General features: G+C 33.1%; 3 protein-coding genes across 7 annotated transcripts; 1 reads left to right on the top strand and 2 right to left on the bottom strand.

The window, feature by feature from the left end:
• Positions 1-6350: 6350 nt before the first annotated feature.
• LOC18053312 (ATP-dependent DNA helicase homolog RECG, chloroplastic) lies at positions 6351-19173 on the bottom strand. 4 transcript variants are annotated; one of them, XM_024190495.1, is made up of 19 exons: positions 18804-19172; positions 18600-18673; positions 18420-18502; positions 18179-18311; positions 17606-17908; positions 17360-17497; positions 17152-17264; positions 16051-16285; positions 14599-14762; positions 13578-13659; positions 12919-13008; positions 11284-11517; positions 10708-10779; positions 10345-10497; positions 10118-10261; positions 8689-8847; positions 8026-8109; positions 7207-7779; positions 6351-6893 (listed from the first exon to the last, which is right to left on the bottom strand). In XM_024190495.1, the coding sequence occupies exons 2-19, from the start codon at positions 18636-18638 to the stop codon at positions 6801-6803; spliced, it is 2892 nt and encodes a 963-aa protein (XP_024046263.1). In that variant the 5' UTR covers positions 18639-18673; positions 18804-19172; the 3' UTR covers positions 6351-6800. The 4 variants fall into 4 exon arrangements, with proteins under 4 accessions (XP_024046263.1, XP_024046264.1, XP_024046262.1 ...); XM_024190496.1 differs by having other exon boundaries at positions 8689-8822; positions 10123-10261; positions 18600-19173; XM_024190494.1 differs by having other exon boundaries at positions 18600-19172.
• A 628-nt stretch (positions 19174-19801) lies between these two features.
• Positions 19802-21607, bottom strand: LOC18053311 (serine carboxypeptidase-like 50). The gene has a single exon (XM_006448203.2). It carries the CDS (start codon positions 21600-21602, stop codon positions 19932-19934), a length of 1671 nt encoding a protein of 556 aa, XP_006448266.1. The 5' UTR covers positions 21603-21607; the 3' UTR covers positions 19802-19931.
• A 923-nt stretch (positions 21608-22530) lies between these two features.
• On the top strand, positions 22531-25134 carry LOC18053310. 2 transcript variants are annotated; one of them, XR_002907168.1, is made up of 5 exons: positions 22531-22942; positions 23190-23271; positions 23378-23494; positions 24276-24377; positions 25001-25134. XR_002907168.1 is itself a non-coding variant. In XM_006448202.2 (4 exons), the coding sequence occupies exons 1-4, from the start codon at positions 22824-22826 to the stop codon at positions 24324-24326; spliced, it is 369 nt and encodes a 122-aa protein (XP_006448265.1). In that variant the 5' UTR covers positions 22531-22823; the 3' UTR covers positions 24327-24688. The 2 variants fall into 2 exon arrangements, 1 of the variants encoding a protein (XP_006448265.1); XM_006448202.2 differs by lacking the exon at positions 25001-25134 and having other exon boundaries at positions 24276-24688.
• The last annotated feature ends 9 nt before the right edge of the window (positions 25135-25143 follow it).

The raw sequence follows: 25143 nt of genomic DNA, 5'->3' as shown, positions 1-25143 counted from the left end.
CATCATAATGTGAAGAAGAAGTGGCTTTTAATTTGTTTCTTTGTTTGTTTATTTGAAAGTTGAAACTGACCGCACAATCACTTTGAATTACACTTTGACATTAATTAGTTTATACCATTCGTATTGGGAGTTTATTTCCCAATCAATTAGCTTGTTTAGTGACAAATAGGAATAATCATTTCATTTATGATTTGGCCTCTTACTTAGTATTTGGTAAATAATGTTGTGACTTGAAACCTAAATTAATTTTATCTTATACTTGTAGGATCACAAATTCATAATATCTTTATTTTTTTTGGTTAAATTTATTATTTGAAAATTATATTTACTGCATATTATTAATTTTTATTTCATAATTATAATTTTTTTTTCTATAATAACTATAGTTTAAAAGTCACGACACCTCAATACCAGACAAAACATTAATCATGTGTGTTTCATGCATGATAAAAGTCCAACAATCTAAAAAAAAAAAAAGTGTACATATGCACCGAAAGTATTATGAACTCTCAAGCTACATAATTAATCATGCATTTTATATCAATATAAATTAAAATATTTGAGTTAATAAATATTTAACTTATTGATTCGGAGTTTCTTTGTCCATAACATCTTTTCGTTATACATTCCTTTAAAAATATTAAATATATAGCTAGAAAATTTTATAAATATGCAACCAAGTAGGAAGGGACACGGGGAATATGCTTTTGACTTTGATCAAGAAGTAAACATCAACTAATATGTGGCAAGATTTTGACCCCCAAATAATAAAAAAAAATTAGCGAAGAGTCAATCTCTGCTTATTCAAGGGGTTGGTTTTAGGTATCCCAATTTCAACTTACTACCTCTAAATATCTTGAATTTGACGTTAGGCTCTTGACTTGACTCAACTTAATTGGATGCTTCGCTGCATCACATAAATTATTTTTCTTTGTTTTTTTGTGAAGTTTTTTTTAAGGTCATAATAATTTATTTGATTCTTAAACGTTTCCAAAAGTGTTTGAACAAATCACATAATATTTAAATGCCATTAGATACTTTAATATTCAAGTCAGTTTCACAATAATTTTGAAATGTATTAGTAGAATAATTATGTACCTATTAATGTATTATTATACATACATGCTCTAACTTATAAAGTAAGCATGGCATTCGTAATAACTTCAAATATGACACGTTTAAGAGTTGATTATAGTACTAACACCTATTAATCTTTTTTTTTTAATACGTTTTTTCTTTATACGGACACAAGTTAAAAATGGTTGCCTATGCAACGATAATTGTTAATTAACCAATGTCGATCTTTAAGCCATATAATAAAAGAATTTTATGTTATTTTTTATCAATTAATGCATCAATTATTTGAACCGAACAAACTCACTAATAGAAGGAACTTACGTTGCTTTTATTCCTTTGAGGCCATCATTATTGATCAAAGAGTTTTTTGGTACCAAAAATATATGGCACCACAAGTTCATTAATTATAATTCCAACAAGAGTTACAAACAGCTTGTACCAAATAGTTCCTGGTTTCAACTAGTTTATGTAATTTTCAAACATATTAAATACATTGGCAGATGCATTTATGGACGATTAACTGAAATGGGTCATCCTGTCTTTTGTATATGTGATTTTAGATTTTGTTTTGAAGAGTAAGAATTGCTCTGGAAAGTCCCATGAATTTAATGCAAAAGCATTTTGGCTTTTTTTTTTTTTTTTTTGAAACCAAAGTGCTTTCTTGTCAATTCATATCCACTAGCTATTGTTGGTTTGTGACTTCTCCCTTTCCACCAATCCTTTGAATTTGCAATATCTATGAGCGCTTTTTGGGCATCCAATGGCCTCTTATCACATCCAAGCCATTTTATTTGGCAAGAAGAATCATGTTTGTGAAAATAACTCTTCCACCAAATAAATGTAATTACAACTTTGCAATGGTCACAATCATTCTCATACTTTGATGAGAAATTCTTCTATCAAATTTATTTACCATATCTGTCACTTGGTGATGTGATCTACTTACTATTTAATTAATTAATTCATGAAAAGTGTTGTTAATCTGTAATCATATTTAGAAATTTGAATTTTCAAGAAGATACTTGCACAATTATTAAACGTAACTTAATTATATCTAGAATATTTCAATTTGTAGAAGTTGATTGTCAATGTACAACACATTTAAGAAATTGTTACTCACTTATACCACGTCACCGACTAACATGATATATCTGTCTCATCAAAGACTTTCTCAAATTTGATACGCAAGTTATTTTATTTTATTTTTTTAAAAGTAGAAGATTCTTAAAAAAAATTACCAAAAAATGATAAAAATCTAATTAATTTTATTATATAATTAGTTGATAATTTGTTTATTTTGCCATAATTTATGGATGAATCTTAATATATGTCATAAGTAATTGAAAATTAATAAATTATCGATGTTGTCTATATCCGTAAAGTCATAAACTGTCTTCACTTTCAATAAAATAATATTAATACATTTAATAGCTAGTTTTCATAGAATAAAAGATTAAGCGGTTCATAAATATATAAAATTATCTGTGTCATCAATAATTTTTTATGCATAAAAAAATAAAGTTCAAAAGACGGTTTCTTTTTCTATAATAATAATAATAATAATAATAATAGCAGCTTCATGGTATCGATAATTCAAAGAAATAACCTAACCTGTAATATAATTCCAACAGATAACTCGGCAAAAAGTCATGAAAAGTCACTAGAAATTATATTATCAGTAGCATAAAATAAGTGTAACTTCATGACATTGTGGCAATTATGACTATATCACATATTCTTCCGAAAGACATCAAGAGCACTCCCTCATCATTATTTCACTTTGCATAGTTCAAAAAATTACTTGGGTTGATCTGCTTTTATTTATCATCAAGAACATGATTTTTAAGGACTTAATTATCTCTCCTAATGTGAGTTTTTAGGTGTATATATATACAATTATTGGAATATATGAATATTTATTTGGTTTAGGATCTTGGACTTTATTAAAGTTCGAGACAGCTGTGAAGCTATATGGTTTAACAATACAATGTCATTATACTATTAAACGACATGACTTAATAGTATAATATTATAACATTATTAAATCATATGGTTTAACAACTTTTTTGGACTTTAACAAATTCAATATCCTTGATTGAAACATTTATGTGTGTGTGTGTGTGCACGCGCGCGTATTATATTTTATATTAGAAAAGTCTTAGAATAATGAGTAAGGATATATTGATAAAGTTGAGATAGAGAGTTTATATCCCATAAAATGCGGCATCAATTTAATGACTTTCATGTGTTTGATAATAGTTGAACCGATTTCCAAGAATAATAAGATTCAATATCCTGACCCAAAGTAGAAAACTCAATAATAAAGAAAAATATAAATATAATTTTTTTTTTAGATTAGATGTCCAATATTAGTCTGTGTATAAAAAGAAACATGCACATAAAATTGATATATATTCTATAGTATTGTACGTTACTATTGTTGACATGTTGTAAACCTATAACTTGATATATCTAATATGAAACTTACAATTCATCAAGAGCATGAGAAATTGAAATATACAACACGTAATTGTAAAATTTCACAAAATCTAACACAATTTTTAACAAAGTTCAATGGTTGTACTCTTAGAATTGCAACATTTTGGCCCCTTTTGTTCCCCCCACCCACCCACCAAAAAAAACAAAAAATTACAAGGGGTCAAATTATCTTACCATCTTTTGTTACGTTACACTTTTTAACTTATGTTTAATGCTTAAGACGTGTAAGGGAAAAAAAAAATGAGATGCACATGTGATCATACAAAGCTTGAGGTACGTCGTGATGTAAAATTTGAATAATGTAACGGACAACTTAAGAAATATAAGAGGGGGGGGGGGGGGGGGGGGGGGGGAATTGGAGAGGTTATTTTATCAAACAAACAATTATGATATGAAACTCTTACCCCACAATTATATGATCTATGTATAGACTAGTGATTTGTATGGAAATAATGTTGCTGATCCCAATTCAAAATGAAGATTTGTCACAAAGAAAGGGATAACAACTTTTGAAATCTGCTGCTTGCTGGTGAAATGTCAGGTCATGTAAAGTCATACAACAACAACAACAACGCAAGCACAGAAGCTAAAAGACACAAATTTCAATTGTGGTGGGGAGCAAAAGACTAACTATTGAGAACAAAACATGGCCAAGCCAAAAAAAAAAGGTTGTGGGTATGGGCATGGCAACTAGTATTGAGCGTGTGTGTGTGTGGGGCAAAATCAAATCCTTATGCTGATGATGATTAGGGTTTTCAGACAGACAACACATGGAACGTGGGAAGCCCTGTGGACCCCATCTTTGATGATTGGGTAGGGAACAAGATTTGGGACCACTTGTCTTCTTGTCTTCCCCTCGTGAGTTGCTTGCTGATTGGTAAATCCATGATAATTCCATACTCTGTAATCTTAGTGGATTACACATGGGTCCCACCTTAATTTAATGATGATTATTTTTGTTGTAATTTTCCGCCCCCAAGTGAGGTGCACATTCTATTTTTTGTGCGTTTGTCATACTATATTGTATTATATTATTTTAATATATGTGTATTATTATATATTATATTATATTAATATTATCTTATAATATTGTACAACATTTGATACTACTTTGTACTGTATTAATTTTTTGTGATTAATTTAAATTTTATATTTAGAAAATAATATTTATTAGTATCTAAAAAATACTAAATATAAAAGTCTTAAATTTTAAAATTTTAATATTATTTTTTAGTATAAATGTTAAAAAAATCATAATTTTTCATAAAAATCGAAGCTTGTAGCCTTACATTTATTTTTCAGTATTTTCTAAATATATAACATGTGAAATAAAGATCGAAGTAAATAATTTAGTTAAATAATCTCTAAATAATATCATAACGTAATGATATTTTACATTATTATTTTTATTGGTATTAATTTTAAATTAATATTATTTAAATTTATTCACCTATAAATATTTCTTATTAGTTATATTAAATTGTTAAATAATAATCAGTTTTTATATATTAATTACTATAATATAATTAAATAATGTAATATTTTTATTTTTATATATTATTTAAGTACTTATTGTTAGTCATATTAACTTATTAAATATTAATCAATTTTATATATTAACTATTATTTAATTAAATAATACATTATATGATTATATTTTTAATATAATAAAAATTAAAAAATGAATAATAAATAATAAATTTATATTAATAATTATGATGTAAAAATAAAAAAATAAAATTAATATTATATTAAAAAAGTTATATTTATTTATTATTATTAAAAAAAGCAAAAAAAAAAAAAGAAGCAAAAGCAAAATGCTAAACCAAACCAAACCCAACCCTTTGTCAATCCCCCGGGTAATGGTATAACACTGATTGGAAAGACCGATGCGAACAAGCGGGGCACTGTCCTCAATGTCGCACCTGCTAGGGGCACTTTGAGGAAAGGGGATGAACGGTTAGGTTGTTGACGAGACCGGGGAAAGCACCCTTCTATGGCTTTGCTTTCATTTCATAACTCATAAGTGGACCTTACCAACCAAAGCTTATGAGGCCGGAGAAGGGCCGCTTAACTCAATCTCTCATAAAAGTCAGGGATGCACAAATCAGATCAGAAGAAACTTACTAGGTAGCAGCTGACTCTTAATTCCTTGCAATTTCTTTTCAAATATAGTATTGGTATTAAGCTAATGTGAAGAATGTTTTAATTCCCCATAATTTCATGTTCCAAACACACCCTTTATTGATTAACTAAGTTTTACAACTATTCAATGATAAGATTTGAATAGCTGAGATAATCCCTTTTCTATTTATTAATCATTTTCATTTGTACCATGCAAAGGGCATGCCAGTTGTGGGCACTTTTGGCTTTGTTGTCTGTCAAATCCATATAATGTGGGAGACAAACTTTAGTCAATGTTAAACTAGTGCTGGCAAAATTTATTTTACACAATCATTCATCTTATTTATGAAACTCAAATAAACTATCAATGTTTGGGTATGCTTTTTTCACGTACTGTGTCATCAATAGATCAACTTGTAATGAATACCCATTCGGCTTTTACATTTGTATCCATCATTATGCTTAGACAAAAGAATATTTAACAATTACATGATACAAATATGTCTCGGCAGAATCTAATGCCACATGAAAAATGTAGATGAATGGGCGAGTTTGCAATTAAGATATTTTATCGCGAACAAATATATTCAATAAAGCTACTTGACAATAATGCAAATGATACCAATAATCAAATATATGAAATCTCACAATAATATCAACTGAAATTTCATTTATTTTTGCTAGGCGTCCTACAATCCTTTCAGGCTCCGGCCACTAAATAAGAAATGAAAGAGACAAACGGAGGAAAAAAAAAAGGTTAATAGAACAAATCAAGAAATATTCATCTCTGAAACATTTAAACAGTGCAAGTATTTGCTGTTTTCCAGGGAAAAAAAATACTTTTTGGTCTAACAAGAAGTTACATTCCATCCTCATCTGCAGCTCATATGTTCACAAATATAGAACAACAAAATACAGCATTGATGATAGGTGTTGGTACCATCACTGCAATGTTCAATATGGAAGCTCAACCGTTTACAACATCGTACACAAACTCGATAGTTAACTGCAAAAAGCATGCCAAGTGCACCATGACGAGTTTAGAGTTTGCTATCAGATGATCATTTTCCAGAACTTTCTAGGTTCTGCCCGGTTCTACTTCAATCTCCAAAAAGAGAGAGTGGTTGTCTCATGCTAAGCTCGGCTTTAAGTGCTGGGAATTGTTCTAGGTCATGAGATTTACTTAAAACATTCTGCATGTAACAGACCGAATTCTTGTCAGATATCATGAACTGGAGCATCCATAACAATATGTGAACAAAATCAAAACAAATATACGACAACTACCAATCTTGCGCAGATTGTGTCCCTCCTACATTGAACTTTGGAACACTTTTGTCCCAACTTCTCTGTAGAAAGAACTTATAAAACCTTCAGCCACATGCGCTAGTCTACTACTAATATGTCCTTTCATTGAGTAGCAGTCCACATCTATTTTGCAAAGAAATTGAAATACAGAACAAAATTTTTTTAAGTACTAAGGGAGAGAAGAGCTTAATAATTTACCAGTGCAGCCATATGAGCCTCTTGCAAAATATTTCCATCTATTTCCAATCTGGCAACAGGAAACTCAGGAAGGTGTCCTGACTGTTTCTTACCAAGTAAGTCGCCGGGCCCACGTAAAAGAAGATCCATATTTGCCAAGTAAAATCCATCTGATGATTTCTCCAGCACTTTCAGCCGGCTTAGGCTACTAGTGGAAGATGCTACTAATATGCATTGCGATTTCCTCACTCCACGTCCAACCCGTCCTCTAAGTTGGTGTAACTGAGCTATTCCAAATCTCTCAGCATTCATAACAATCATCATAGATGCATCTGGAACATCAACACCAATCTCAATTACTTGAGTGGAAAGCAATATATGTGTCTCGCCAGATCTGAACCGTCTTAAAGCCTCATCTTTTTCGTCACTCTTCATTTTCCCATGCAACAACCCGCAGCTGTAATCCTGAAATCTTTGAGATATAGTTTCAAGATCTGAAGCAGCAGCACGGAGCTGGGGCAACTGCTCAGATTGTTCAATGACAGGATACACAAGGTACACTTTTCCACCTGATTGCAGTTCGTCAAGCATCATCTATTACAAGGAATGTTTATAACATCAGAAAATTTATAAAATGAAAGTAATATTATCATTGATCTTACAGCATAATGCATCAATAAAGCATTTACCATCAATTTTACGTATTAAACTCTACAAATGCAGACACAAATGCAGAAGAGAGGCCCCAACAGCTAAAATGGGGAAAGAAAACAGATGAGGAAAAAAATCCTAATCCCCTGAAAAACTAGGAAGAAAGGTTTGAAGCAGAAGGACGATTACCTTGTACACATTCTCATAGCCCTTCTCATTTCCTTCAATGATGTAGGTCTTGATAGGTATCCTTCCTGGAGGTAAGTCAGTTATCTGTCATTGGACAAAACAAGACAAAGTAATGTTATTAGGATGGTAATAAATAATGTTCGTTGTCAAATTTTCCTTCTTTATTAGGTATTTTGTCAGAAATTTCTTTCACTGAGAAACGAATGTTTATCATCAATAAACAAAAATTCATTCATATCAAAAATAGTAAATTGAACTCAAACAAAATATATCTTCCTGTCTGTTAAATACGTAAAGAGTTTAGTTTACTTCGTTTGTTTAGTTAGTATCCTCATAATTTCTTATTATCAGCCTCATAAGTAAAATATGTTGTGAGGGACTAAGAATGCTAACCTATTGTCTAAACGTTCTCTTCTTTTTCTTCTCATCCTCAAGCCCCAATATTCACAATACAAATTCAAAACTCAACTAAAAACCCATACTTCTGTTCTCGAAAGTATCATATGGGCGGACCACTGCACCATACCCATCTTTGAAAAATTTAGGGAGTGTTATACCTATAGTCTACTTTATAATATTTGAGAAGTTACAGCGAATCCAAATTCATGAGTTGTTCGAAATGATATAATTTTAGAAAATCACAACCACCATAAGTGCTCACACCTGTGTTAAGGACATATCCCCATATAATGCCAAAGCAAGTGTTCTTGGGATAGGAGTGGCTGACATGGCAAGAACATGAGGAGCCATATGTTGATCATCTTTTGGAGACCCGTCTGAATTAACCATTGCCATACCTGAACTCATGGAGGTATAATATAACTGCAAGATTTAGGTTTCTCAATTAATTGATTTTGGAAAATGAAAAAGCAGAATACATAGAAAATTTATATCTCAAGGACTACAAATACAAGGATATCGACTGAAAATGTTAGTGTTGGGTAATTTTCAGCAAACTATAGCAACAAGGCACCTCCTGGAAACATCTATAAACATTTGTTGATAATCTTGGACACTTTAATTGAAATTGAAAATTCAGCAAATACTCATCAACATCAAGAGATGGGTGGACAAAATAATTTATGACTATTTTCGTGAAATTCACAAGATAATGGAATGAGATATTCCATTACCATAAATAGCAATACAAAAGCAAATCCTGGTGTGCAGTCAGAAGTTTCAGATTATCCCTTCTTTCCTTTAAACTCTAGCTTGAAATGGTAATGATCTCTTATTTGACATGGTTTCTTAGTTCAAATGTTAAGATAAATATATTCCTATATCCCAGTGAAGTAAAGCACAGGGTCAGTGGATAATCAGATCTTGCAGTGCTTACAGGAATGGAAACAATTGATTACATCCCGTCACACCCAATGCAGTAGTTAACATTATTAGAGTCAATTTTTTCTTTTTCCTCTGAAACAAAAGATTATATTAGTAACAGAAACTATTCAGAGAGGTACCAAAAATCCATATAACAAGGACAAAAGTCCCATATTCAAAACCATGCAAACACTGTACCAAAAAAAAATCTCTACCCAGCAGAATAAAACAAAATTTCACCAAAAGGTATGCAGCCTACAACCTCTGTGTTTGCATGGACTTGTCAATTTACCCTACAAAGCTCATGTTGAGAAAAAAAAAAGGCAAGATACCGGAGATGAAAGGATGGGTTCAATGGAGTAGGATAGAGAGGATGGGAAAGGCAATGCATTGCAGAAGGCAAAATAATGAAAAAACTCTAAAAAAATTTATCGAACTTTTATCTTTAACACTTAACAACATAAAGCAGAACTCTATTCATGTCCTCACAATCAAATGATTTGAATCACAAAAACAGTCAGCTATTAATGCACAAATTATGGTGGAGAAATTCTGAAACATCATCAAAGACTCATCATTCCAATAAGTACAAAAAATAAAGAAAACTGTCATTTGTTTGCGACATGCAATAATGAATAACAACCAAAATCAGAATGAAAATGAGCACATAGAAAATTCATGGATCTCAGCAGAATTGTAGAATGACATGCAATAGTTATTTTCACAGAAAGTTAGAAACTGTCATCCAAGGCAAAGGGATGCAGACAACCTTACTGTTAAATCTGCCTCTCTGTACCACACCAAAGCGTTGTTGTTCATCCACAATAGCGAGGCGTAAAGCAGAAAATTCAACTTTTTCAGCAATTAAACTATGGGTTCCAATGACCAGAGTGATATCTCCAGTTTGAAGATCCTGTCAAATCAACCCATAAGGTCACAACAAGAACATGAAAATAATTCTAACATCAAGAAAACATATTGGAAAATTGTGCATGCCTTACGGATCATCCGGGATTGTTTTACTGGTGTTGAACCTGTTAGTAAGGCAATTTTAGGTTTGTGCTCGTCCTCCTCCATATTATCTAGCAATTTAAGCAAGTGCTCATAGTGCTGGGTTGCAAGCAACTCAGTTGGAACCATAAAAGCTGCCTGAAGAAAAGACACTGAATCTGACGACCATCATTATGAACTAAACTATCCAAATGAGAAGACCTCGAACAAAGTAACTTTTACATCACAGATACATACCATGAAAAAGAAATGAGTTAAGGCAATAAATGCTAAACATCATGATGAAAAAGATTAGTAAGTTTTTCGAAACAAAATTTGAAATTATATAAGAAGATTACAGAGACTAACCTGATAACCAGAGCCTATAACCTCCATGCAAGCCAAAAAAGCTACCACAGTTTTACCACATCCAACATCACCCTAAAGAAAAGCATCATCATATTACCAATTGCAAAAATTCTTCAGTTTTTAGAAATATCAGTTACACACCCAATCAAAGTAACCAGAAAATACAATTGCAGCTTAACGTTGGCATAGGAAAAATTATTTCTTTCCTGGATTAAATACTAGACTTTCACCAGACTCTCAGTTATTCTAACAGAACTAGACTTTCACCAGACTCTCAGTTATTCTAACAGAGACATGACAAGGATGCTTCCCACCATGCTTTAATTTGGACCGTGTTCCTGATGAGCAGCCTGTTGAGATGCTGAATACTCAAATTCATTCTTCCTTCATTTTCTTTCATTTTAGGTTGTATCCAGCCATTTCCCTTTCATTTCCCTGTTTCTCTTATGTTCAAGGTAACTGGTATTTTTTTTTAATAAGAAGGTAACAGGGACTTTAATTTATGAAGCATTTGTTCTCGAAAAAAATAAATTAGAGAATAATGAAAGAATAGCAGTATTCATGTTAAATTCAAACCTGCAAAAGCCGATTCATAGGAACTGGTTGCTTGAGATCCCATATAATTTCTGAAATGGCACTTAGCTGACTAGACGTAAGGGAATAAGGAAGAGCTCTTAAAAGTTTCTTGGTCAGACTGGACCATCCCTCCATATATGCAGCATTTAATCTAGGTTTTCTGTACTTATCCAGCAATCCCTCTTTCTCAAATTGTGTACCAAGACCTTCAAGCATTTGATATAAGCGTCCTAACTGCAGAGAAAGATAATCTGGATAAATTATAGTCTATAAATGACCAATAGATAAAAAATGTAGAACCACAATCAGCAAGTCCACCAATTGAATGGAGAATTAGGAGTTAAAGAAATCACTGTTGCAAATAGTTGGCAAAAAATGCCTTAATAATGTAATAAATCATTCTCATCAGAAATTAGGTACATTTTTAATAATCTTATAAAATGAATTCATCCTATCTGTTTCGGTGGGCCACGGTGCAAAGAAAGTTGATAAATTGTGACAGTTACTATTTAAGAGTAGAAAACTTGAAATGCTGAAACTCTGAGTTGCTGGCCCTACAAATGAAATAAATTGTTCAACTTATAATCATAAACATGAGATGTTGTAGTTTGTAATTCTAACAGAAGAATAATTTAGAATGTTTTTAACTTTGATATGTTTTAGCATCAACTAAAAACTATAATAGAGAAGATACTGACTAAGATATCTTAGCTACAAAGGTCCATCACTCCATCTCCCCCAGAATAATTAAACAAAGAGAACAAAGCCAAAAACATACTATATTGTCATGAGGGGAAAAAGAGAAAAGAAAAAAAAAAGAGAAATTTCACTTAATTTAGACCCAAAATCTTGAATGACTCTAAAAAAACTAAGGGGCTGTTTGTTTTTTTAACTTAATGACTTAATTGACTAATTTTCAATCAGTGAAATCATTAAGTTTTTTTTTTTTGTTCAATTAATGAAAATTTTTAGTCATTAAGTCATTTAAGTTATTAAGCCATTTTTATTTTTATTTTTTTCATTTAATCTAAAAAGTCTAAATGACATTATTAAAATATAATCTCCACAATACCCCTATCTAATTAATTTATTTTCATCCCTACCCAAATAAAACTTACTAATTAGCATTATTATCCATCTCTAAAACTTGTGATAATATAGTAGCAGATTATAATTATTTTTATCTTTATATTTTCTGTATTCACCAGAACATGATTTATGTTATGATAAAATAATATCTTATTAATATTCTTTGAGATATTATTTATTCAAGTGGAAAAAACAAACAACTTTATACTTATTTTTAGAAATTTAGACAAAAAAATAAACATATCATTTAGATTTAGACATTCAACTCTATTTAGAATTTACACTAATTCAAGTCTATTAAGATTTCAAACAAAAAAACAAACACCGCCTAAGCTTAACTAAAATCAATTTTCAATATTTTCCATGTCAAGGGAAAGCATGAACAGAAAACTGAGAGGACCATACGCTAAATTCAGCTATGTTTTGGCAACATGGCATTGTGCGGCTCCATACAAACAATTTCATGCAAATTACAAGAAAATATATGAAAAAGGAATATAAACCTGAAGATTGAGTAATCAACAATCCAATATGAATTTATATAACCTGTAGGTAGAAGAACTCATCAAATATAAGCCTTTTGCGAGCTAAATCGGCCTCATCTATATGTTTTGGCTGGTGAATCCCCATGTAGGCCTACAGTATTTAAAAAAAAAATCATTTATCTTTATCGTAAAGTATGCAGGGAACGGAAAGAAACAAAGTCGATACATACAAAAGAAAATCTGTGGTTATCGTCAAATGTAATAGGCTATCTATTCAAATTTTACTTGAACGGTATAGAAACTGCCAGCTAGGTCTGCACTGTGATGATTTTTATTGCAGCAAAAAGCTTCCTCATCCACACCCTAAAATGCCTCATCTGATCAGGTGAGTGCATCATGCCTTATCCAAAATGAGCTACGGTTTTAACCTGACTATAAACACAAGACCTAGACAAACCTAGAAAAAGCACCAATTTTATCATGAACCATTTGACCCATGCAAGATGAGATTTTTTATAGCCAATTTCAGAAAAATAAAATAAGATTAGACACAGATTTTGTGTATACATATATATATATATATATATATATATATATTTTCATAACAAACCAGACTGCAATGACACCAAACTTTTACTGTATATTAAACGAACCTGCATCTTCTCTTTCACCCAAAAAATAAATAAATACATCAATAAGGACAGAAGCAAAGTTGCTTACATCAAAAAGGCACAAAAGTCCAAATTCCTGAGTGATTTCTTTGGGTACAGGATCAAAATTGGCAGGCAACGCTTGTAAGGCTCTGAAAGAAATTAAAAAAGGAAAAAAAGATAAAACTATATACTGATATAACTGTAGATTAACAAACCTGGAAAATATTTCCAAGCCTAAGGAACCTTAAATTAATGAAACAGTAGAAAACCTACTCCTGTTGCACCCTTTCCAGCAAATTATTCACAGACTAAACACTAAATCAGGACATATATCCAGAAAGATTGAACCAAACAGCCAACATGCACACCTTTTTCCATTTGGGTAGGCAGACAGCTTATTGAGATGGGATCTCGAAAGAACAGAAAACTAAAGTAGGATTCAGCTATCTAGTACAATCATCAAATCAAGTAGCAAACTGACAATTATGTAATACAATCATGATAAGCATTATTTTTTTTTACCAAAAACTCAACTCAGACCTGGCACAATGGAACACAGAAACAAAAATCTTTGAACTAAAATAGATTCTTAGAAACATCTAGAAAGAAGGTAAAATGCAAGAAAAGGAGAAAAGTGAGATGTCACAGCCAAATGACCCAGCTGAATTTAAATTAGCAACAAATTGTTGTTCAAGAAAAGTCTAGTTGTATTGTTTGCCAACATAGCAATCATTGAAACATAAAATATTAAAACAAAAGAAATAAGGAAAAGGAATGGCTGAATAGAGGGAGAAAAGTAAATATTGCAAACGATGAATCCAATTTAACCTCTACCAATCATCTATGCTCTATATATAATATTTATAGGCCTAATGTGAACAAGAAAGAATAAGAACTACAGGCCCGTCGTGCCCAACAAGCTCACAACCGCCTAGTATTTTTGCCATACAAAAAGCATAAAAAACCAAATAACTTTAACAGATATTTTAAAAAAAAAATTGGGGATATAAATTCCAAAGTCAAGTATCGGTAAAAGAGTTAGCATGCTATTGCATTGCAGACTACATAAAAGAGAGAGAGGTACAAACCTCGCAATAGTGTCCCTAAGTAAGCTTGCATTTAGGCCTCCTTTTGAAGGGTATATTGGATATGGCCTCCCTTTTGCTCGAAGAGATAAGTCATCTTCATCTTTCAGCACATCAATATTATATTCCCTCATTTCATAGTGATTATTAGACCGCATAGCCCTCACCTAGATGAAAGTACAACATTTTCATATAAGTCCTGGTGAAAAAAAAGTCACAAGGGAAAAAAGATAAAGTACTCAAAGACAAATATTAACATCTTAGAAATCAAACCAATAGTAAAGAGCAAAATTCCTTTCATGTAGAATAAAATTTTATAACACCAGATATTTGTAATCCCACTTTGGTAGTTAGTAGGTCAACCAACTTATGTTTTTGATGTTATAAAGTTACTGAACTTAAATTTTAGCTTCTAGGCAAGGATCCAATTATAATATTACCCTCCAACATGTTACTTCATTTGCAAGACGGATTCACTTATCACAGTTGTCACATGAATCAAACATAAAACAAATGCAAAATCAAACACAACTACTTATAAACTAATTAATATGATGCAGGGAGATTCAAACAAGACCTTTTAGTCAGTTTGGCGCTGGTACTATGTTAACATTGACACTAAACTAAAAGCTTAAATTAATAGATAAGACAATATCAAAGTTATGCCCAAAAGAAAAATGATCGTTAATTGAAACCTTAAATTAAAGTATTCTTCTTGTTCTATATTTTGCAAAATTAGTAGCCTTGTAGAAAATGCATAAAACTTGAAAAACTCTACCTTAAGTTTTCACCAATAGTCTGTCAACTAGGATTAGAAAGTGACATTGTTAGTCAAAGAAAGGTCATATATAGTAGAAAGTCAAAACACATAAAACTTTTTTTAAAGCCAGAAATAAACAGTGGAAGGCCACAAAAAATTCTCATACAACATTTCAGTTCAGACACCAATGCTACCATTTTCCTTTTTCCTTTTACTTAGTACCCTTATGTGATCTAATTTGTCAAGAAGAATAATGTAGAACTCAGTTGTCTTATGCAAAAATCTTATCTAGTCTCCACAACGATATCATGCCAATGCTAATATATAAAATAAATTTTAAAAAATATGATGACAAAAAGGAAATAAGTGAATGAAGATTGAAATTAGATTGTTGAAATTTCCAAATATTCACTTTCATTGATAGCTTAAAAACGCTGCCGTATTCCTCCCAAGCATTATACAAGACTTCCACAATGAAGGAAATTGGGAAATTAAGTAGATTTACAAGAATTCAGCAACAACAATATCCACTACTAACAATATACACACAATGAGTAGCAAGAAGTAGTAATTCCACACTATCATATATGTTAGATATTGATCACAAACAATACAGCAACATCTGATACAAATAACAACATACAACAATGAAGAGAAAGGAAAACAGCCAGCAAGATACAAAACCAAAGGCTTACCTTACCACTAACACATACAAACTCTCCCACTTTATGCTTTCCCTCAATGCTTTTAAGGAAAGGTATACTAGTAAAGCGAGTGCCCCGGAAAAATTTTTTCAGATGCAAATAGATTTTCTTTTTTTGCCCACTGTCAATATTGACAACCTCATCTCCAGAAGTTGTTTCTGTGTCTGCGATCTCACAACCAACAATCACCTCAAGAAATGAAAAAGAACAACCTGCTTTCATTCCCCTGCCGAAGTGGCATATCAGTCAATATCAAAATAAAAATGTACTCATTTACAATTAAGATATCTACACTAAGCATATGTTATAATAGAGAATGTATGATCATAAGCATACTCAGGTATAACTGCACGAGTCTGAGATGGATAAATGTCAGAGTATGAGTACCACGTAAATAAAAATAAAAATACTAATATCTACAATCCAAGAAATTAAAGTTAAATACAGATTTCCAATAAATATGCTCTGCATCAGATAACAGGAATAGTACATGAGATATAAAAACAAGAAATCATACAAGATATGAATGTCAAGAAGTCACATTTCACACAACCAAAGAATAAGGAGACATAAAGAACAGAAGCATTAGATGGTTCTAATTAGTATATTAATCCTCACAGATATCAAGATTTAAATGTATAGTGTTAGTCATAGGAAAAGAACCAGCCAACAACAGTGAGGATATAACAAGTATAGAGACATAGGAGATGATTTAAAATAAGACTTTCTTGCACCCATATATGATATATTTACAAACAGTCATTTTAACATCAATGTATCATACACACTCATTACAAATGAAAAGATCTTGTGCTTATCTGCTTTCTTCAACAGAATGTACAGCATCTGTGATCCCCCCCCCCCCCCCCCCCCCACCAAAAACAATCTAGGTCACCAAAAGTAATCTACTTAGTAAGTGAGATTGCTTTGAGTGTATTCAAGAGGCTTTGTTTGCGCTTCAATTCACCCAACTACCTTGATTTCTTGGATGATAGTAACAAAACAAAAGACATCCAAAAGACCAAGCATAAGAATCTAACCACTTATGCGGAGCATTATGAACTTAATTGTTTATAGGCTACACCCAAGTACCTGGAAGATATAATTTCTCCAATAAATATGAAGTACTGTCCATCATCAAGATCAATCTGTGCATTCTGTAAATCAGCATAGGTCCGAGGAAAGTGGTGGAGTAGTTTCCGCAACTGCATAAAAACAGAAAGAACAACGTGAACCAAGCCTTCTCTTCTCAAATGTAACATCTAGACAGCATTTTCTACATAATCTGCAAAAAACCCACCGTATAAAAGCCACAATTCTCCAGCTGGTGATAGAGCCTCTTACTTAATCCAGGCACGCAACTGATGCATTTATCAAGCAATGGCTCAATAGATGCCTCACTTGGTAGAGATCCAACCTCCGAACTGGTAGAAGATTCCTACAAAGTAATCAAAGGATTCAATTTTTCTTCAGTTTCTAATGACATGGACTGAGGAGATAAAGCAAAATCTAAAGAACTTCCCTCTCTGACAATGGAAGAGCTCACATTTGGAAGGGCAGGATATAGAGAAGGCCATGCTTCAGAAAGACCAAATCTATCAACCCGCAACTCCGCATCCATAGGATTAGAGACAACTGCTTCACAACTTTGATCTGCTAAGAGGCTCTTCATTTCAGAGCCACCTGCTTTGGTCTCATCATACAATCCAACTGGAGGAGTGCTACCCAATGTGATGCACGGAAATCTTTTACAAGCCAAGGAGATGTCAAAATCATCCATGGCATCTTTATCTGCTCTTCCGTACTTAAACAAATCATTAAGACTGTCATAGCCCATGACAACTGATGCCTACAAGTAAGGGAGATTGCAATTTATGAATAGTTACTTTTGGAACATGAAAAACAGAAAATCCAAAATAGTAAAGCTGAAGACATTGGCAAATGATAATGACGATGATTCTTTCCTGCTAGTAATGATGATGGTGATTATTACAACAAGAACAATAATAACATTGACATGATGGTGATATTCAACAGCAATAACTATACAAGCTTTGATATTTATGGCATTAAAACTTGCGTAAACCACTCCCAATGGTATATATACACATTAATTTACCTTTTTTAGCAACTTAGGCTGAGGAATGCTTGACTCGTCATATGGCTCCACCAACTTCAACATACATTCAGCATATTTATGCTTAGATCGAGAACAATTTTTTGGTATTTTAGGGAGGAGGAAGTTACTAAACCTGAGAGAAAAGCAAAATCACAACCCTATCATGCTCGAACCAAATCCAAAAATGTAATAAATTGTGTATTGGAGAATACATTTGGACTTTCAAATGGTTAAAAATTACCTCATATTTGTACCCAACACATTCCTACAGCCTCTCCCAGCTTTCAAGATTATAGCACATCTCAACTGTTTCCCACCAAAACACTGGGGGGAAAAAATGATCATCAGAGGCATCATTAAACCATTTAAAGTGTCAATCGTGTGAAATACAAAGAATTAATAAGGGAAAAGGGAAAGACACCATGCCACACGACTGCGAAACTGCAACAGTGAGCGCCATTTTGAAACGAATTTACAGCAAACAACTGGACATGCCTAAACGACCATCACCCGCAAAAACACTAACACTCATAAATTGAAAATGAATTCTTTTTTATTTGAAAAAAATAAATTTCGAATTTTTGTGATGGAAACGTGGAAATTGAAGAGATGAAGAGAGTGTTACAGGGAAGTAATAGCCCTGATTTTCCAGTTGCTGAATTTGGAGTGGTGTGTACCCGCTACAGCAGAGTAATGTCCAAAAAATAAGAAAGAAACAAAGAAAGGTTATCAAGACAAGAGGCGGGAGATGCTTTAATATCTATCTCTACGACCGAAAACAAACGGGAAACGGGTCAGTTGCTGCACTGAGAGAGTTCGGTTTCCCCCTGCGCCAAGCTGATTTTAATCTTCTGGCGATGGCCTGTTCCCTTCGATTTGTGTTTCTTTCCTTTTAGTAGAAAAAAAATATTATCCATTTTTCTGTAACTTGCATTTGCTACTAAAAAATGATTTAGTGATCACCACTACTTACCACATAATAAACTCTTAATTTTTTTTTAAATAATATTAAAATTATGAATTAATTAGAATAACATCAACATGCACCCCTGTCGCTTAGTATTTAAAAAAAAAAGAAGAAGAAATCAACATAGCGGAGTCTTAGGCCTCACGTGAGCTCACGTGATGTCGAGTCGAATCAACCATCAACCTTTATAAGCACCGATCTACAGCCTAGGGTTTTGCTCGTCCACTCTATGTTTTCTCTTATAAACGCCGACCGATAGCAGTAATATGAACGAGAAACATGTGATTTCTTCTTTCTCTGATTGTGTTTTTCTCAGTAAATCCGGAAGATGGGGGCGGAAGGCAAATCGGGGAAGAGCAGTACAAATCAATGGCTCTGAAAAAGCCTGCAGGTTTTCTGCAGGATGCCCTGCCTTTTGAAGCCCCGTTTACATTAAATCTTTTTTATGGCATCATAGTACGGATTTTGTGCTTTGATTGGGGTTGTTTTGTGGAAGTCATATCTCACACAACCCCCTTCATTTCTCCTTCACAAATCCGCCTCCAAACGCCATTACATGTCAATATTTCGATGTTTTTCTTTTTCCCAAAGGTTTTTTTCGAAAGGGGATTAACATTTTGATTTTTGCTTTCATGCTCAAAACTTGATATGATTGCTAGTGGAACATAATCAATTGTAATTAAAGCTGCTTGAGTTTATTCAGTGGGAATAGAATAAAGGTTGCAGAATTCACTCGATACAAGAATAAATTATAGCACTAGAAGCATATGACATGATGTAATTTCTTCAGAGTAATCTGAAACTGGATGGAGGTGGCTTCTTATGATGATTGGCAGCAAACAAGCCCTTGTCAAGAACCCAATCTTCAATCATTATCTGAGAATTCAATGGCTGATCCGTAGGCACAAGATGCCCAGCACCCAAAACAACAACATGGCTTAAATTACCCCATTTCTGCACATACCCAGCAAGCTCTTCTTTCACTTTCCAAACTTTCCTCTCAGCCATCAAGAAGCTCTCAATTCCTTCCCATTTCATTGTCTTCACCCAAGCCTCGGTTGACACCACACCATCTCTCAAATCAAAATGCCCTTGGTACAACAAAACTTTAGTGTTTCTCACCAAGAATTCCACCATGAACTTCACGCTCTTCATCTCATCTGCATGCAATGCTTCCCCAACGACATCACTACAGTCTTCGAAAACTATGGTTTCCTTAGCTCCCAAGGCCTTTTTAACCTCATCTATCCTTAAAAGCCTAGTAACCAATTCAGTTGGGTAAGGAACTTTTTTACTAAAGTCATACAAAGTTGCTAAACCTGTCATGTCTTGCAACAAATCCAAGACCTCATTTCTTGCATTTGTTGCCTCACTCCAATTCCCCATTTTAACCAGCCTAATTGCCTCTCCTTGGGCTTTCTCCAGTTCATCCTTTTGCCTCTCGTTAATCAACCCCGAAAAGTAAGCATTGAGAGCATGAGTGGCAACTTGAGTCGCCGGATCAGTTAACCCGTTACCTATAGCAACTCCTTGCAAGTTCACTCTTTTTGACGACGGCAATTGCTTATTTTGCTTCAATATGAAATACCCAATTGCAGGAACATACTTTCCGGCATAACTCTCACCAGTAATATAAACAGGTCTATTTTTGAACAAAGGGTCTAAATTAATAAACCCAGTAATCGCAGCGAAAAGATGCTTAGCAACAGAAATTTGATCTCTCGGTATTTCATCATTTGTTGCAGCAAAACTAAACCCAGCTCCAATGGGATTATCAATGAAAAGAAGACCAAAAATGCGATTCCAAGAACCCGGATTGGGTTTGAGAGAAAGTTGTTCGGCGTTTTGCCTCTGAGAGAGAGTAACACGCCAAGGGCCAAGCTCAAGAAAGTTACCCGTCATGGAAGAGCAGCCAGGGCCGCCTTGAAGCCAAATGAGAAGCGGGGTTTGGGAGAGGGACGAAGTAATAGGTGTTTGGGCTTCATAGTAAGCGTAGAAAATGGCTGAGCCCGTGGCGGGGTTCACCGGCAGGTAGCCGGATTTGGTAGGTAAGGCTTCTTTAGGGAGAAGTGATGATGAGGATGGAGAGTGATGGAGGAAGAAGAAGAAGCAGAAGAGAAAGTAAATGGTGGTTGTTGACTTCATTTTGGGTATGGGCAGTTCAGTGTTTTTCTGGCTTTGAGTTTCTCTGGTAATATAGAGAGATGATGGTTCGTGTCTAATGCTTTTGAGAAAAGCATCTTTGGACTTTTGGCTGTTTTTTGTGGACAAGAGATGACAAAATGTGAACTGTTCGTTATAACCATGAAAGTGTAGAAACTGAAGCTGGCGGCTAAGACTCGGTGATTTTTTATTTGTATTGACTATTGAGTACGCACGATTTGAGTCATTGATCGTGCAAACAATGATACTTCCAAATTCGGGCAAACAATAGAAAAATTGAAAATAATGGCCCATTTAGACATCTAGTTGAAGTTTGGTTCAAATTGCAACAAAAGATCATGTTCATTGAAAGAAAAATATGCACCGAGATATTATATGTAATGCTCAACTGGACATGAACTCCAATTAATTATCAAGCATTTTCTTTTATAATTCACTTTTATCTTATTGTTCGCAGTGCAAAGAATGTGGTTTTTTCTTTATTCGGTAATTATAAACTTTTAGTTGGATGAATGGTTTAAGCTTTCAATTTGACGTCGAAATAGATTTTATATCCTACTGTCGGTTTAAATATAATAGGTACTTTATGTTAATATGACAAAAAATGTGGTTCAAAATTCTACTTTCGTCGATAATATACCTACTCAAGTTTAATAAACGCAATAATTTTTCAACAAGCAATGCTACACTTTAATATTTTTCAACCTAAATACCAAATATGACATTTACTTATAGAATAGTTAATTTAATAACTTAAATTATTTTTTTCTCATTATCTATTGAATAAATGTCAATCTCACCGGAGATTAACCAATGATGAAATATTACTCTGAAAGTATAGTTCTATTCTTTTTCAAATGTCTTATTACTTCAAAGACAATTATAAATAATCATAGTTGTAAACTTGTAATTGTTGATTAAATAATTCATACAAATCTTAACACACGTGAGATATTAAGATTTGTTGATTTGAATGCTAATAATTGTTATTCATATTTACAAGCAGTAATTGAAAAGAAAAAAAAATTGTTAATTTGTGTTTTAAAATATTACAAAAATAGTTATTTATTTTAAATATAAATATTAAACATTTAATAAAAGTAAAAATGATTTAGGGGCGTTTTTAGTATACCTACGGAATGCAGAGGCCTGGTTAAATAATCATGCTTACAGGGTCAGGCAGTAAGCCAGTAATTGAACCGCGCTGACGGGCTCGGGGACCTCTTAGTAAAATGGGCAAACTGTGGCTTTGGTTAAAGTATACTGCAGAAACTCGGGGATCCAAGCGATAAAACTCAATTTCCAATTTACGTTTGCTTTTGCCTTTCTCTTTTGGGCTCCGTGGGTACCGCCTATCGATAAAAATAACCACTGCATTTTGGAAAATTGTGATTAGCTATCGCGGTGGGCAGCGTCGTGGCTATTACGCACACAAGGTGTTCGATATAATGCCTGCACCAGCAACTCTTTAGAGAAATTTCTATTTTCAAGTAACATTTTGTAATACCATTAAACATGATGCTCTACGAAACGTGCAAAGAAATTCTCAAGATTCAAAAGTTCCGCAGGATTGTATCTTATACTGGATTCTACTGCTTTGTTGCTGTATTGAGCTATGCCTACACTAACAACACGTGAGTCACACATGCTTTCTAAAATTCGTTAACAATGTTAAACTGTATCTGAGTTATTTTTATGTTAATGTTTCCCTTACTCTTTTCATTTTTTGTTTTTGTTATTTTAGCTTTTTTGTCATTGGTGGGGTTAATCACTTTTGGTACTTTTTTCTTGCAAAATTGTTGTTTCTAATTGTTTTGTTAGGTGTTTTTGTTGTTTTTGCTCATTTTGTTTGGTGGACTTTCTTCGTTCTTGGCGTTGCAGGACTAGAGCTGGTTATTCTAGAGGCGACCAATTCTATGCATCATACCCAGCTGGAACTGAGCTCTTAACAGACACAACTAAGGTTTGTGAGCATTTCATTTGCAAGGTCTTGTTTTATGGTTGTAAAAAATTAATTTATATGGCTGCTTCATATTTGTTTTCTTTTGGATATTACATCTGATTTGTAGTTATACAAAGCTGCTCTTGGCAACTGTTTTGAATCGGAAGAGTGGGGTCCAATTGAATATTGCATCATGGCTAAGCACTTTGAGCGTCAAGGGAAAGATCCATATGCTTATCATGCAGTAAGTTCTAGAGTTCTTGTGATGGACTATAAGTTTGGTTGCATTATTGTGGATGGGGAGGTTAAAAGGACAAGTAATAGCGTCCTGAATAGAGCTTCCTTTTATGAATAAATACTGAATTTAACTGCCTCTACTCAATTTGGGTGAGAAGATTAAGAAATGCCATGTTGATTGTTAGTTTACATTTTACACTTTGAACAACAGTGATATTGAAAAGCCTTGTATGTTTTAAGTTTTTGTGTTCTAAACTGTATGATGCAAATAAACATGAAACTTGACCAGCATCCTCATCAACTAGTGCAACTGAGGTTAAATATGAGTATGAATTGAGAACCTCCAATTTATGCTCCTTGTTTGAGTGGCACTATTCTTTGTACTGTGTAGCTTTTATCCTCTTTCATGAAAAGGAAAGCTGGTAAGAATCGCAATTTTTCTGTATGGAAGCAATGCATTTCGGCTATAATGCATTAATTCATAGGCCTACTCCTTACATGCCTATTAGTTGCCTTCACTTTCCAACCCCAAAATTATCAATCTCAAAGTGTTTCCTGACCTAAAGGAATAAGTGCTTCATTTTTGTTGCAGAAGAAACTAGGCTTTTGTTTTCCAGTTCATCTACGTCTCTGTCAATGTTACAAGTCTTGTCTACTTTTCTGATTTTGTTTATTAACAGTAGCTAAAATGAAATGTCGGAGCTTGTACCCATTTATAGCATCTGCATAGATGTAGATTTAGTTGCCCCAATGCTTGCTAACTTATTCACTTTGTTTTATACTTGCAGAAATACATGGCACACGTTCTTTCTCATGGAGAACTTGATGGAAGTGGTTAGAATGGAATTATTAATCTGCTACAGATGATCTGCTGAAGCATCACTTAACAAGTACGTCAATGAAATTACACCCTAGGATTTCTTTGAAGTTATCACATATCAACCTAGCAACCCAAGAAGTCTAATCCTTGTTTGTTGCCAGGACTAATCTACCATCACTTTTTTGTTGAATGAGAACATATCTCCTTGTTGTCCCACTGTACAATTGAATCTTGGATGTGAGAAACATGGCTTAGGTTAAGTTATGGAGGCACATCTTTATAGTGTACTGAATGATTAGATTTTCAATGTCATTGGTTTTGTGTCTACCAACTTATAGCAGCTACTATTATCCATTGTTGTGGTTGGAAGATTGAAGAATATATGTGGTACATGTAACTGCATTAAGCCAAAATCATCTATTAAGTAATTGAAATGTAAGTGCATGTGCATACATTATTATTTGATACTTTCAAGTACTGATTATATTGTAACACGAATCTTATCAAAAAAATAGTACTGATTATATTGTAACACGAATCTTATCAAAAAAACAAATATGGAATGGATTTTGTTTTTATTTTTTTGATTTTGCAGTTTTGTAACGATGCAACTTGTCACCTTAACTAATTAATAATCAATTAATCATGTAATCTATATTTAGCTTTAATGAAATCACTCTTGTCCGTTTGCAGATTCAGCATTTATCGAAGAATTATTCTTTGCTTCCCTTTGCACATTTTTGCCACAGAAATTTCTTTCAAGACATTAAACAAATGGGCACATTAAGATATGTACTGGTCACTGTGCTATCCTTCGCTCCCCTTTGCGCATTTTT

This window comes from Citrus clementina, unplaced genomic scaffold (genome assembly GCF_000493195.1).
Source record: "Citrus clementina cultivar Clemenules unplaced genomic scaffold, Citrus_clementina_v1.0 scaffold_2, whole genome shotgun sequence".
Taxonomy (NCBI): Eukaryota; Viridiplantae; Streptophyta; class Magnoliopsida; order Sapindales; family Rutaceae; genus Citrus; species Citrus x clementina.
The sequence above is the reverse complement of the archived record's forward strand: the minus strand, read 5'-3'. Positions and strand labels throughout refer to the sequence as shown.